This window comes from Paralichthys olivaceus, chromosome 1 (genome assembly GCF_024713975.1).
Source record: "Paralichthys olivaceus isolate ysfri-2021 chromosome 1, ASM2471397v2, whole genome shotgun sequence".
Lineage (NCBI taxonomy): Eukaryota > Metazoa > Chordata > Actinopteri > Pleuronectiformes > Paralichthyidae > Paralichthys > Paralichthys olivaceus.
In genome coordinates, this window is record NC_091093.1 from 13,787,376 (window position 1) to 13,803,368 (window position 15,993).

The 15,993-nt window shown below is 39.2% G+C and overlaps 1 protein-coding gene across 1 annotated transcript in view; it reads right to left on the reverse strand.

Annotated features, from left to right (window-relative positions):
- smyd3 (SET and MYND domain containing 3) overlaps window positions 1-15,993 on the reverse strand; it is a 68,763-nt gene that overhangs the window by 8,282 nt on the left and 44,488 nt on the right. The window contains exons 6-8 of the mRNA XM_069522297.1: window positions 6,138-6,205; window positions 1,626-1,728; window positions 896-1,006 (exon numbers count right to left, since the gene is read on the reverse strand). Coding sequence (XP_069378398.1) covers window positions 896-1,006; window positions 1,626-1,728; window positions 6,138-6,205 — 282 coding nt within the window. The remainder of the gene's footprint in view (window positions 1-895; window positions 1,007-1,625; window positions 1,729-6,137; window positions 6,206-15,993) is intronic.

Here is a 15,993-nt window from a genome sequence, read left to right on the forward strand (position 1 = left end):
GAACAAATCTGGGTCTGATTTGGTTCAGGAAGACAAAGCACTGATCATGACAGTAAGACAATGATTATTGCTCAACAATAATTACGACACTCAATGGATCTAAATCACTTTACATGGGTTTTATTGGATTCTTTTTATATTGCAACATATCGATACACACTGCAATCCCACTGCTCGACAGCGCATGTCACGGATATTTCTACACTGAGACGCAACACTGAGTCAGCTCTATTGTTTTATTGCAGATGAGTGCTCTCTGGAAAACATCACTGCAGCAGTATGAGGCAACATTTGCACAGCTAAGGTCATACATGTATATCACCGCAGCCTGAGGAGAAAAGGATCAGGACAGATTTTTAATTCTACAGTTAATTCTTTAAGTGCAATTCAGATATTGTAATATAAATTGGATCAAGTGGAGGATTCTCTTCAGACATTACTGAGCTGTTCTCCACAGCAGTGCTGCTCCTGTAGGACAAATTTCACTTGACTAATTATGCCTTACACTGATTATTGGTCATATTTGGATCATTGTGTGCATGAAAACATAGATAGTGAATCATTCTGAATTTGTATCTCTCCAAAGGAGGTTATGTTTTCACTGCTGTGTGCCTGTTAGCAGGATTACACAAAAACTACTGAACCAATTTTATTGAAATGTGGGAGGATGGAGGATGGCTCACAGAAGAAGCTGAATGGATTCAATTAAGAGGGCGGATCCAATAATTATTTTTCACTTTTTTGTTTAGTATTTTTGATATTTCTGTGAATTTCTCAAGAAATAATACAGAGATCCTTAAAAAATAATTACATGTGCATGGAATATGGTGAAAAGGTGGCCAATAAGCGTCTGAGTCTTCTAGATGTAAATGAAAACCATTCATCTTCATCTTACTTTGTCGTGAGAGAGGCATCGCTGGCAGTGGCAGGTAAAATGGTACTGGTCCTCCAGCTGTCTCTGTCGATCCTCAGTCAGGGACAACGTCTCCATGTAACTTATAGTGAGCTGGAAAAACAGAGAACAGTTTAGTTTGAGAAGAAATTGAATTGATCATATTTCATTTTGCACTTCTCATAGATTCATTAGCCGTGTGCTGCTGATCATTGTTAACTGCAGCTCAGTGCAGATTGATATTTGGAAGCAAGTTTGTGTAAACTGAGTGTGGAGAAAAGAGACGCAGCCGGAGTACATGGTGTGTGTGTGTGTGTGTGTGTGTGTGTGTTAGTCCAGATGGTGTGGATGCATCTCATTACATACAGTCAGGAGGGATGAAGACTGGAAAATTGCAGAAATCATCACATTTGTGTTGTTGTGATATTTCATTTAACTGCATTTTTAATAATCATTTAATACCATTAAGTTCATTGTGCATCCATCAACATTTATTATGATTGTTATGAAAACTACAGAGATGCCATGTCCATGGAATATGAAATGGTTCTTGGTTTCTGATTAAGTTTCATTAAACAGCCTTAGGGAAGTGGCTCCTCCATCAGTAATAACAGTGAACATATTAAAGAACATGAGCATAAAAGCAGAGGCCACATTAGTGTCAATAAAAACAGTTACGCATTATGTTATGAAGGTTGTGAAGATGCTGTGTGAGTATTTTTCTTCTTCATACCTCCTCCTCAGGTTTGATGTCTCGAACAGCTCTGAGCTGCAGCTTTGTCCCCTCAAACACCATCACACAGTTTGGCCTGCAGTCATGGTTTAACAGAGACAGACTGGCAGAGAGCAAAGAGGACGAGGGGCAGGAGGGGGTGAGACAGTTTGAGGACGAGAGGAGGAGGAGTGAAGGAGAAAAGAGAAAGAGTGAGGAGGGAGGAGAAGATGTGTGAAGTCGAGTCAAGAAACCATACATCAGCTTGTTAAAGGGTTCCTTCTGTATCACAGGACATCTGCAGCATGATATATATGTAGAGAAGACAGAGAGCACAAGATAAAGAAAATACACGAGAAGAGCCCGATCTGACTTTTCAGGGATTTCTCAGATTACTGCGACCAGACCAGTGGCTCGACTGAAAAGATTATGTGTTCCAACATACATGTGAGACAGAAAACACAGGATGAGGGAGACATCTCCCACAAGATTACCACATATCTAGCAGCCAGTGTAGTGCCGAGGGATGACAGGTGTATAGGTACACAGGATCCAAAGAGCTGTGAGGGGGTTATGTATCATCTGGCAATGTAATGCAATGTGATATACAGTACATAAGGTCATAATGCCAATCCTCCATGTAAAAGACTGAGTGCTTAAACTCAAAAACTCTGGACACTACGACAAAATGAGAACTCTGCTTCTGTCATCGCACATGATACTTTTCACACACACACACACACACACACACACACACACAGACTCATTTTCCACATTTATAATGGATTCAACTCGTCCTCCCACTCACTCAGATAAATTCATGTGGTATAAATTACCACAGCCTCTAAAATGTTCATATCATTGTATGAAGAAACATTATAACCTTCATTATGGTGGGAGGTATTGCAGGGGAGCTGTATTGACCTTATTACTTTTAGCACTGTTATTATTATTATTATTATTATTAGTAGTAGTAGTATTATGTTGTGTTTTCATCAGCATTCATTTGTTTGTTTGATGACAGATTACACAAATCTACGAGGGATTTCCACAAAATTTTGTAGTAGGGTATGGATCAGGAAATAACCAACACATTTTTTGTGTGAGTCCGTATCAGGGATTAAATCACATTTTAGTTGCTCTCTCAGCGAATTATTCATTTGCTTTAAAAAAATCAGACATGTTATGGGAGTAATATTTATGAGTGTGTGAAATTTGGTGCAGCTCCAAATAAAAATCTGGATTTGTGAGTTTAAATGTGGTATCATGAGGGGACTGTTGGTGGATGAGTGCCTGTGTAGTTTTATAAGTGGCACACACTCATTGAGTAAAATAAATAAAAAAGCATGTTGCTATTCTGATAAGTGCCAATTTGCAAATGTGATTTTACTGCATTATAAAGTCTGTGCATGATGAGCTTCTTTCCCGTGTTAAAACAGTATTGTGCAGTGCTGATGCTTGATTATTTTTAGCTGAGAGTTTTTTTAAGACTCTCTGACCCGTAAGAAGACATTTAGTGTCACTGCACACATGGCTGATAAAAAACACTGAAGAGGTTTGCCTGTTTTTATCACCTCCTCTATTAATGGTGCTCTTGTTTATCATATTCATTGAGCAAAACAATGGGTGCAAGAGATAAAGACCTGTGTGTGTGTGTGTGTGTGTGTGTTTGTGTATGGAGCCTTTGTAAAACCATCAGTTACCTCCGGCTTTGTTCTACAGAGGAGAAACTGCAGGTTGAATATCAACTAGAAATCAAGCCCTACAAAGCATGTTTTTATCTGATGGAGAGCAGCTCGTTAGCATACTAATGAGATTAATTAACTAAACTACATCTCACATTAACAATATCTGCTCACTATATCCGAGGCTAAGTGCTGCGGTACATGGCAGGAACGAGAGTGAAATATCACACAGGTGTGATTGTACAGACTGCTGTTCTTAAATTTAGTTTGGATTCAATGAGAAAGCCTCAATACTTCACTTTTGTTTCTTTGTGGAATTTTTTTTTCAGATCTTCACCAAAATTACATGGCTACTACCCTGACCCATACTGCATCCTTCAACTGAGTTTCGTGGGAATCTATTCAGTAGTTTTTGCATAATCTTGCTTAAAAGCCATCCAACCAACTGACAAACAAAGTCTTCTTTCCCACATCATTTTCTAAGACTCATCCTGTCTATAAATTCAAATAAATTCACAGGGCTGAACATTATCTATTTCTACAGGAAAAGCACAGATCCAATAACAAATATCCATTCATCCAATATATATATATACATCTTATCCTTTGAGGGTTGCAGGGGATGGAGTGGGGGGGTAGAGCCAATCCTGACGGACATGAGCGAGATGCTGGCTTCCACCCTGGACAGGTGGCCAGTCCATAGAGAAAGTATAAAGGACATTAAAGGGAGGTTAAACATGAACATATGTTCATGGCAGCTCATTTACTGCAGGTCACTTTTACAGTTTCAGAAAAAAAAGCTGCAACAAGTTTTACCACAGGCCAAGCTAACAGCTTACTCCAAACAGGCAGGTTCGGGCAGTACTGTTCTACTGTCTAATTAGAGCTGTTCTCAGGACAGTGAGGTTTAGGGGTTAGTGCATGTTAAACAGATCACAACATAGCTCCACCCATTTTACACTTGACCAGAGATTCAATTAGCCAAAGAAACTGACTGTACAGAGACAAATTCAACATTATGACTGTAATATTTATACTTCTGGTGAATATCAAGTTTTAAACATATTAACATGTCCCCATTATACTTTTCATATGATAACAGACACTTCATCCATAAAGATGGTGGCTGAGGATTTCCATCTTTAAACTTCAGTAAACATATGCCAGTTTGAAAAAAACAATTCACATAAATATGTTTTCTTTTGAAAATGCATCATCTGTGATAGGCCTGCGTCCACATTACGACCACATGATCATATAGACACAGACTCTTGCTGATTGGGTCTTTATGGTCATGATGTATCCTTCACTGAGTCGTCAGGCAGGTAAACTCAGCATTTTAAAATAATCAAACTATGTAGGAGACAAGCTATTATTCAAGCAATTCACCTGCACATGCCCAGCGTATGAAAGTGGGCATGTAATATTAACATACCATATACATTTTCAGGCATGTTAGTGTGTGCAGGGATTATAACTGATGCAAAGCTCATGTGGACAGAAAACGTTTTAGTCTTTTAAGGAAACAGTCATATGGATGTAGCCAAATAAAACATTTTTGGAATGAGACAGACAGAGGCAGTAGGAGCATAAAGTCTGCTGTGCTACATACAAACATCTCTCAGGTCTTTGTTTGATATTGGCAGTGAATCTCTTCTTTCTGTTTTCATTCTAGCTTATCCACATGGTTTTAGGTTACACTGAGGTGGACTGAAGTAAATGGTCATGTTAGACTACAACCAGTAAATGAAGGTGTGTTATTGGACCTGCTGTGAATCGTTTCTCCTGATAAAGTCCTCGGAGGACAGGATTTTACATCATATTTTCAATGGGCCAATTAGCAGTGAATGACAAGCAGACACAGACAGACTCAGAACAGTGAGCTCAGTGGAGACAAGAGAGGAGAATAAGGAAGTTGAGGAAATGAGGTCTGGACATACAGCGGAGAGAGAAAAATGAACTGAATAATGGGGTGAGACAGAGGTGTAGCCCCACCACAGAAACTCCCCCCCCCCATCTTTCCAGCAAACCTACGGTTGCTAGGCAACCCAAAATATGAATAGGCAGGGGACCATCCTGTGAACAGGCCCCATCATTTATGGATGAGTTACGGCACAAATCGCACCCACACACTGACACAGACACACACATGGCTTTTGCTGGGCTTTGGTAAAGCCACTGTGACCATCTGACATCTCAGCGCCAGCCAGATAAACTGGCGGAGATACCTGCACTGTGTATATATGTGTGTGTGTGTAAGTGTGTGAGAGAGAGTGTGTAGAAACACTAACAACATGTGCAACAAATCCTACCCCACTCACCCAGGACTTAGTGGCAGGATTAAAGTACACACCTTGCTCAGTGTGTGTGTTTCACTCTTACATGCCAGACAAGAATAACATCGCAGTTGGAGTAAAACCTCTTACTCCTCTATGTATTCTGTATCCCCCCCTCCCCCCCCGGCCCATCTGCAACGCAACCATCCCCACCTCACCCCTATCTCCGCCACCCTTCCCTAACACAAAATTAGAATATTCAGCCGACATTCATTTTCAAGTTTCGCCTCCAAACAAAAATGTGCTTCTTCCTTTCTCAGTCGTACTTCAAAGAAACTGCCAGGGAAAAAGTGAGCGGAGTGGTGGGTGGGGGGGCTTTGAGAGTGAGTGGGTGAAGGATGGGTGGGGCTGGTTGGGACGTGGTGATCTGGCAGGTAGCTTCAGAGCATAGTGTGTAAGTGAGAGACAATGGCAGATAATAACAAAGATTGTGAGCTAGATTGAAATTAATGATGCTGTTTTAGATATGTCTGACTCTCATTTTGACCTTTGTGTGTGTGTGTGTGAGTTACCTCGGATACAGCCCAACTCCAATCTCTTGCAGCTCTCCGTCACTGATGGTGAAACAATTACATGTCACCTGAAGCAGAGGAAGAGGGTAAAAAAAAGAAAGGAGACAAGAGAGCGATTATTTGGTAAATTGCTTGAGAGAAACAAAAACAATATCTTTCATCAGTTTTGAACATTTTTACACATCTCTGGCACCTGCAATAAAAACAAAGTCCCGGCAGCACTTTGACTGAAACAAGACGTGCTTTGAGGCGCAGACTATTAAACTGTGTGAAATTACCATCTGCTTATTTTTGAAGGGAAATGTCTCTGTTGTTGTTGAAATGTTTAAAATAAAAATAAAAAGGGTTTTGAAGTGGAAGACAGGTCTGTAATTCTATTCATCAACAGAGTTCACAAAATCTTTCAGGGATATACAGACGAGTTTTAATATAGAAATGTTGTTTTGTTTCCCCAAGGCTTGTTTCCCCCTCCCTCCACCCTCTCCCACCCCTCACCCATATTCAAAACAATAAGCAGTATATCTAATGGACGGGTGGATATTTAAAGACAATATTTCTTCAAAACTATGCTGAGAAGACAGATGAGAGAGGATAACATAAAATATCCTCAAGAATTCATTAGGTGCTGAGCTGGTGTGACACCAATTCATCACCTTAAACTAAAATAAAAGAGGGATGACAGGAGGAGAAAAAGGACGAGACAGGTCAGGAGATGATTAAGGACAAAGAAGGTCATATCATTACTGTACAGCTAATGGCTAATTACAGTCAATTTATGTATTTTTTCAGTGCTGGAGAAATGGTTTGTGTTCATATTGGCAGATCAGTGAAATGTTATAATATGAACTGACATGTTTAATAAAAATAATTATTTATTCAATAATTATACTAAATAACATTAAGAATCAACAACGGGTATCAACAGTTAATCGCACTAGGATTCTTGAAAAGGCAATACTGGTCGGATGGTCCATCACTTTGGTCCAAAGAAATATATAATAATATTTTATTGATCATTAAAAAAAGATGTTCAGACATTTGTGGTATGCAGAGCGTCAACCTTACTGTCTATGGACTTCTCCTCTGGAATAATCAGCAGCTTAACATTTGTCTTCGTTTTATGAACATATTTTTATAAGATTATTGACATTCCCATGAGCCTTCATTGTATTTTTTTTGTCCAGTGTGTGTAATGTGTCAGTCCATTGTGGCAGCAGAGATGCAGAGGGGAAAAACTAACAAACTATACATTTTGGTTGATTGAGCAGTTCAACCTGTCTCAACTTTTGGCATGAGAAATAAAGCTTGTTAGCGGATATCTCCGGTTGAACTTTCCAGTTGTAAAACTGTTTGAGAGAGTAGTATACACTATTTTATCAAATTAAACAATTATAAAATACACAGTTAACCTGAGTTTATATTACACCTTTACTTCAAAATCAACAAGTCACAGCTAGAACTATAATACCATTTTATTCGTCAAAAATGGAAACATTGAAAATAACATTGAATGTAGCATTGGCATGAATAAACCTCTCACTATGCATCATGGTTAATTGCAATATTTCAGAGCCAAAGATTTTACATGAGATTGAGAGGGCTGCTTCAGAGAATGTTTGATTGAAATATGTGAAGAAGTTCTTTAAAAAGGGGGGACAGAGAGAGAGGGTAAAAGTGAAAAAAGCAGTAAACACATTAAAACGTACAATAAGTGAAAGCTAAAAATGGAAACAATAGAAAAAACACTTGGATGTGTCGGTCACAGAGTGAGTGCAAGTAAACACGTGGTTGTGTAGCAGTTGGTGCTGTTATTTAAGACAATATTCAAATAATTGTAACTTTATCAACATTACATTTCAGAGATGCTGAGAGGGAGGGTGACATTTACTGTGAGCCACAGACAGATGTTTGCCATCCTGCTGATGTTCACACCAGAACCAGAAGTCATTGAAATGGTTTGACTGGAATCTGAACTCGTGTTAAACACTTAGAGTCACTCCTCTCGGAAAATGAGGGGTCTTACTCAACTTATAAACCACGAAGCCGAGGAGGGAATTCAATTACATGAAAAACTCACAGACATGAATCATTCTCTCTTCGTCTTCTGGACATTTTCACACACTTCATTGTTATTCAGTTCTTCTCACACACATCCATCACATGTGCCATAAAACATGCATTAAAGTGCAGGAGACAGATACATCATACAACACAGCAATATGTTGTATATTAATAACACTATGTCAAGACAGGACAACAGTTAAGTGCTTTCATGAGATTTTTATAGAGTAGTTGTCACCCACAGCAGAAACACATGGAGGGTTACGAGTTCAGGCTCAAACACTTTCATCAGTTTTTGTGAGAAATTTGCTGTAGCAGGACAAATTAGAATATGGCAGGCCACCGTAGTTTAGATAATTAATGGGAAAACCTGGGTTTTATTTGTATGTAAAAAGTTGGCAAAGCTAAAAACCGTAAGTCTGTGGCAAAGGGAGCTCCTCTCCCCAGAAGACTAGTCGATGCTTCATGTGACGTCACGATGGTGCAGGATGTCATGTAACAAATGCCCAACATTTACATGATGCAAGAATAGCAACCAGCCTGACACGCCTCCTAACAAAGCCAGGTAAGGTGAAAAGCATTTACTGCAGGACTCCTGGAAGCAGTTGACCAATCACAACAGAGTTGATTAGATGGCCAATCACAGTAGATTTAGGAAAGGGTGTTAAACAGACAGGCGCTAAAACCTTGTGTCTGACAGAGGCTGAAAAGTGGAGCTGCAGCAATGAACAGTTTGAGGAGAGTGATGTGTTTCCTGAACATTAGTGCATTTCAGTCTTTTTAAAGTAATAACCTAAATTAACCCATCAAATGTTTATTAGAACCATTCACATGAGGCTGCTGCACAGGGTGAATCTGTGGGTATGGATCAAGGACTCTTTGGGTCACCATATTATCGAATGTAATATTATCTCGTCATCAAAAGAATCAACTTTCCAAGTGCAAAATATAGTAAGGTGGATGGCACGCATTAATCCATTTAGATCAACTTTCATCCTGATGAACTGACACAACTTGGTAGATTTGAAAAAACGCAGAAAGCAAAGCTGTAAGTGAAGCTATGTTTTCTTCCAACTGTGGCCTGTATAAGAAGTGGTATTTGAGTTCCCCACTGTTTTCACAGTATTAGGAAAAAGCCGCATTGATTAGTGACAGCAGGGACACAGGGAAGACTGTGCAGAGAGAACAGAAAGGATGGGTTTAAGAAGGGAGGAGGGCAATGAAGTAAAGAGAGAATTTAAACAAACAGCAGTAGGATACTCAGCTGAGTATAGATCCGTCACCATCACACAAGTTCTCTCTCATACAGACACACACACACACACACACACACACACACACACACACACACACACACACACACACACACACACACACACACACACACACACACACACACACACACACACTCTCTCTGGGGATGAAAATCAATCTAGCAGAACATCCACATCTGCAGAGCCGGCTGGTGGACGCCTTTTGCATTCAAATACAACACACACACACACACACACACACACACACACACACACACACACACACACACACACACACACACACACACACACACACACACACACACACACACACAGGCTTCCCTGTTTTACAGAGCTTCTACTCAAAAACTACTTCTTTTATGAATCAATTCCTGTATCTTTCTGTCAGACTCCCATGGCTTCCTCTTGTCTTTCTCCTCTGCTTTTCTTTCTTTCAATGCTTTTTGGTGTGCTTTAAGACTTTAAGCATAAATGCCAAAACCTATTTGGTTCTAGCTTCTTAAATATTTATCACTTACAGGTTTTTTGTGATCATAATATCATTATATATTTTGGGTTTGGGCTGTTTGTAAGATAAAACAAGCATTTGTTGTATATATTGCAATGGCCTCTGGGTACAGTTTCCAAGAAGTCTCACATAAGCAGGTTTAAAAAGCCTCAACAGAACTGCAAAGGCTGCACAATGGAAACACAACCACATCAGAAATGAGCGACAGTTATTTCTTGTGGTCAAGTGGGCCACCTTGTGTGAAAACCAGTCTTAAAATTCGATGCTAGGCGTTGTGGTACAGGAACTTGTAGTGAACAAAAAAGATTAAATAAAAAAATGTGTTTGCATTCATGTTTCCTGTTACCATATCTGGTGCATTTAACATTATTAATCACTTATTATTTATGGAGAAATAAATCAGCAGATTAATCAGAGATGAAAATAATCATCAAAAGATGCAGTGAATATAAACTTTTTTTCAGAGAAGAAATTCACCTTGTCTCTAAACTACCTTTAATCCATTCATCTCTTCTTCTCAAGTGTAAACTTTAACACATGAGATCAGGAAATAATCTCTGCTTTGCAGATGTTAATCATTTGCAGTGAAAAATCACGTAATGTAACAGCACTGCTGGCCAAACATATTATTCATCAGTAACCATGGTGACGACTGTTTCCTTCTCACGATGACAGATCATAAAAGCCTCCATCAGTTAACGTGTTTTCTTATAACCCGTCCATTGATAAAGGGAGCTCTCCAAAGCAGTCTGACTTAAGGTGGAGGAGAGATAATCTATCTATTCTATCACTATCTATTCACCTTGATTAAATTAACTGTATTCCATAAAATAGACTGAAATGATCTTGCAGGTAAACGTAAAGAAGAACAAATTGAATGATGGTTGTTGATGTGGATTACATAGTTGATATGATTCAGTCACTGTTACAGCTTCATTGAAGAATCACACTATTATTGCATCTGTACAATTGATACCAATGGTGCGGAAATGTCACTCCCTTCTTCCATTCATTTGGTTGCTCATTTATTTTTTTCATTTACTTTATTTTTCTTCCTGTTATTGACAACATTTGGATGAAATATGAAGAAATGAATGAATGTGGCATAGGAGGAGAACAAGCAGGTGAGTGAAGGGTGAAGTGAGCAGCCTGTGAAGCGGAAAATATATAAAATAAGATCAAAAGCACCCCTTGTCCAAAATATATATTGTGTGGAGAGTTTAAAAAACAAAAGATTTACTGTTCAAGCTACTGGTACATTTTGAATTTTATATTGTAGCTTCTGACAAAACTGTAACAAGTAACTAAACAGACACACTGATCATACAGAGATAAACTGACCAAAATGTTTTCAATAATAAAGAACTAAATCATCAATAGCAGTTTGCTAGTTTGCAAATTTATGCTGGGGTCAGAGTGGGTTGTGGTTCAACTCATGTAGTGTGTGATAGTGGACAACAACCGATGTGAGGGACACCTCATGACGTCTTAACAGAAAGACCAGCATGACTGATGTATCATCAAAGTTCTTGGGCTAAATAAACACTGGTTTGGCCACCACTGTTGGTTACATTTTTGTCCCAGGCAGTCAGATGCAAGCACATGGTTTTCAGTGGCGTCACGTACATCATCAAAGATGGCAAACATCTGGGTGCAACATGTACTCCGTCATGTTTCCCACCCACAACACATTCACCATTTATGACCCAATAATTATACCAAATCTGACACAGTGACCATTTTAAAAGTCAAAATGATCTTTTTATTACACATGTTACACATTCACATGTGTACTGTACACTAAATAATAGAAAAGAGGCCGACTAATCTACTGCTGTATGTACAGATACATTTTAGGATATAAAGCCATCTGATCAATAAAACAATATTCTAATGAATCTGGAAATTTCCGAACTTCAACATCAAACCCCCCCAGAAAGGAATCCAACTCAAAGGATTTTTCTTGAATTGGTAATTCAGCTATGAGCTAATTGTTTCAGCTCTGTTGGTCACAATGAAAATATAGATAAGGGAATAATCATCTTAGAAATGCAAATTAGTTTTGGATGTGTTGGATGGGATTACATCAATACCAAAACTGGGCTCACATGCCTTTGGACAAAAGCAGGAAAACACTGAGATGGTGAATATTAACCTGTTAGCTCGGAGTAAACTATTAGCTGCAGGACTGCACTGTGAATGTCTGTGCTCACATTAAGTATTCATGGAGGGAGGGGCAGATCAAAATGATTTCAGTGACATTTTGGAAACATACACGGGTGGCACATTTCTAAGAGGCTGTGTGGGGGTTTGGGACAGCGGGGGAGCGGGAGGTCCTGTCATCTCATATCGGAGGCATTGGATTGGTTGGCTTTGTCCTGTCATGTCGGTTGAAAAACTTGTGACTGGATGGTTTATGTCTTTAATGTAGCTGGAATCGGTTCAATTACTGTCAATCTGGGAGAAACTACAAAGGCCATCAGATACAATCAAAGGCCGCATCTGTGTGTGTGTGTGTGTGTGTGTGTGTGTGTGTGTGTGTGTGTGTGTTTGTGTGTTTGTGCATGGCCTGTGTGCACTGTTAATGCTTTGATAAAGTATTTATGACCACATCATACTTCTTTCATCTCTCAATAGACAGGCAGACAAACAGAGACAGAACTACTGAGGAATTATGGAGAGAAATAAACGAGGCTAAACATCATCTCATCTGTTCATGTACACTGTTGCATGCACACTGTTTTAATTATTATTAATATCTCTCTTTGTCTCAATCACCACTTTTACTGTCACTATGGGCCAATTTCCAAAATGAGCACATTTCTTCTTACTGTGGAAATACAATATTTGTTTACATGAAAAAGGGACCACATAGTTCCTTGTATGCGAGAGGAGTTGCTCTGGTGTCATGTCTACAAAGCATTCTTACCATCTTTCTCTAATAAGCTAATAAGTTCACTTTATTAATTATGTCTGCTGCTTATTCATCATATTGAAAAACTTACATGTAGACCTTAGAGTCTGTCCTTTATTAATCTACTTTTTTTTTAAAGACTAAACAGTTCTTACCTCCACACACAGTACCAGTAGTATGTATTAGGGAAATGAGAATGACAAAAATATTTTCCCATATGCAGAGTGAGCATCGCAGAGAAAACTCGTTGCAATTGCACAACAATTTCATGGATATTTTCAGACACTTCCATGCTGGTGATGGCCTAACACGCCAAACATCTCACAAGCAGCACATTTGTACAAATACAGTCTGTACAATAATGAACTTAAAAATAGTCACCAGAAGATATATATCCCCAGCATCCATGAAGAAAATCTGATCTTGCCATGGAAGAGGGGGCTACCCTTACCGGACTGTAGCTGTGTGTGTGTGTGTGTGTGTGTGTAGGTGTTTTTTTCTGTCTTTATTTAATTACAGAAGAAAATAATAATTTCAAGAAAATATCAAATGGCACCACTACCTCACTGTACACTTTCTTGAAAAAATACCATATGATCTTTGAATTTTATTCTAAAAACAAAACCTACTCTGACTTTGGCTTGGTCAAATTGTTGCTATGGAAATACAGACAAAATAAAAGTCACTAGTTCACCAGATTAGCATAAATGTGAAGTATCATGAAAAGATTCCAAATGGTTTTTCGAGTTCTGCTTCCAGTTCTACACCCTGAGGATTTTATCTTCAGTATACGCTCTCTGTATTTAAATTACAAATGATGAGATGACTCCTCGGGAGCCATCATCCAACAGTCCTGTGTGCTGTGTGTGTGTGAGCTGAAATGCTTTTCAATGTGATCGGACACTGTGGCCAGAAAGCTGCTGTCAAGAGCTGTGGTATAAATCCACAGCATTATTTTATGGCCTGAGGTGTGAACTGTAGTTACAGCACTATCTGAAGGACATGTGGGTGCTGACTGGATCGCTGACACTGCAGTTAACTTTATTACCATCCCTCCTATTTTCAGTTTAAGGCAATATATTTCTTCATTTCTGCGGCCAGAGAAATGGTAAGCTTTGTTTGTGCCTGAATATTGTCATTAAACTTGATTCCTTGTGCTTATGAAACAATATTTATTTAATTGCCCTGGTGGTTACAGGTTTAATAATGAACACCAACATCCCTGGTTTGACATGGGCACTTCCCCATTCTTTTGTGCTTACTCTCTTATAGGAGCATATGAGAAAAACATAATCTAAAAAAAGGAGACTTATTAGATTTATGCTTATCTAATTCTAATGATGTACATTGTGGGGACATGGTTTTTGTCTCCATAAGGGAGACAAGTCCCCAAAATATAAATGTGTTAACAGATTTAGGTCCCCACAACATGACCAAAACCTGGACCACACATTCATGCATACATATACACAAACACTCAAGTCTGTCTAAATTTAAATTAGCATAAAACAGCCAAACCCCCACTGGAATGGATGTGGGGGAGAGAGAGGGGACAGGTGAGGCACATGGGAAAGAAAATTGAGGAGAGGAGGAGATAAGACGAGTGGAAGCAGAGAGTGAACAAGCAGCTGGAAGGTAAGAGGGCTGTAGAGAGAGGTGGGACATGAGACTGACAAGGTCTGATACAGAAAAGCGAGGGAACGAGGGAGGAGGAAAGTGGAGGAGGAAAGTGGAGCAGAAACGTGTTTAAAACTCGTTAGTGAACTTGTTAGTGGAGAGATGTGCACCCTGGGAAAGCATGGGGCAGTGTATTGATGGAAATCCACTGAAGGAAAAGGAGTCGGAAGCATCAGCTTTGCAAAGTGTGGCCCAGGAGTCAAGAGGTTTCAGACCCTGGATCTTTCAAGGACTGCAACAAGCTTACTCTTGTAAGGTTACTCTTTGACACTGTGAAATGTTAGGCAACAGTAGAAACTGCTCAGTGTTCAATCTGACTCTACCTCACAAAAAGCTGCTATAATATCACCTCTTTTACACCAAAATTAACTTTTATATGTGGGTAAACCATTAACAAAAGGGGGGATTGACTCCTTTCCCATTTACAGTAGAGGAGTTTGCCTCTCTGTTTTTCCCCCCTGCTGAATCTGACTGTTCAACATCACAAACATGCTGGAAACTGAGAAGTTCTCTCTGCTCGCTGTTTTGCCAATGTTGCATTTTGAAGAAAAAAACAATCCCTGTTGTTGAAAAAGATAAGAAAACAATAGTTCCATCCGTTCACCCATCCTTTATCTTAGTGCGTTGTGGGAGGAGCTTGAGCCACTTGCAGCTGTCATTGGGGGAGAGGCGGATTACACCCTGGACAGATCGCCTCGTATCTCAGGGCCAATGTACAGAGACAAACGACCATTCACACTCACATTACCTTCTACAGAGAATTTAGTGTCTTCAATTACTCCATACTCCAATCTATGTCTTTGAACTGTGAGTGGAATATACAAACTCCACCACAAACACCCACACAACCAGAACATGCAAGCTCAACACAGAAAGACTGATCGAACTGGGATTCAAACCGGGGAACCTTCTTGCTGCGAGGTGTACCACTGCACCATTGGCTACACTAGTTAAATGTCCTTATTTGCTTTTACAGCTATTAACTATGTGGCTGTATAGTGTCTATTTCCTCTGTTTAGTGTGTCAAATGGATTAATTCCATCTTTTGGTCCAATTACTATACTGATTAGGCCTTAAGACATAAACATACACTATTACACACATTATTAAACATACATTATTCTGGTGATAGAGTTCAAATCAACCACTAATTTATATCCATGCTGCACACACACAGTTTGCACACAGTCACAGAATGTGGAGAGGAGACAACTATATAAGTAAATTGAGCTGTAAACAAGAACTTAAATTTGTGTGTTTAAATTGCTTACTCACACACACACACCAACACCATCAGCTCCCGACTACGTGCAATTCGAAAACGAGATTGCCCTCTGCTCTCTAATTACCCATTTCCATGCTGATATCCAATCATTTCAACTGAAATGAGAAAGTAAAGTCCACATGTGTTTTTGTCAAGTT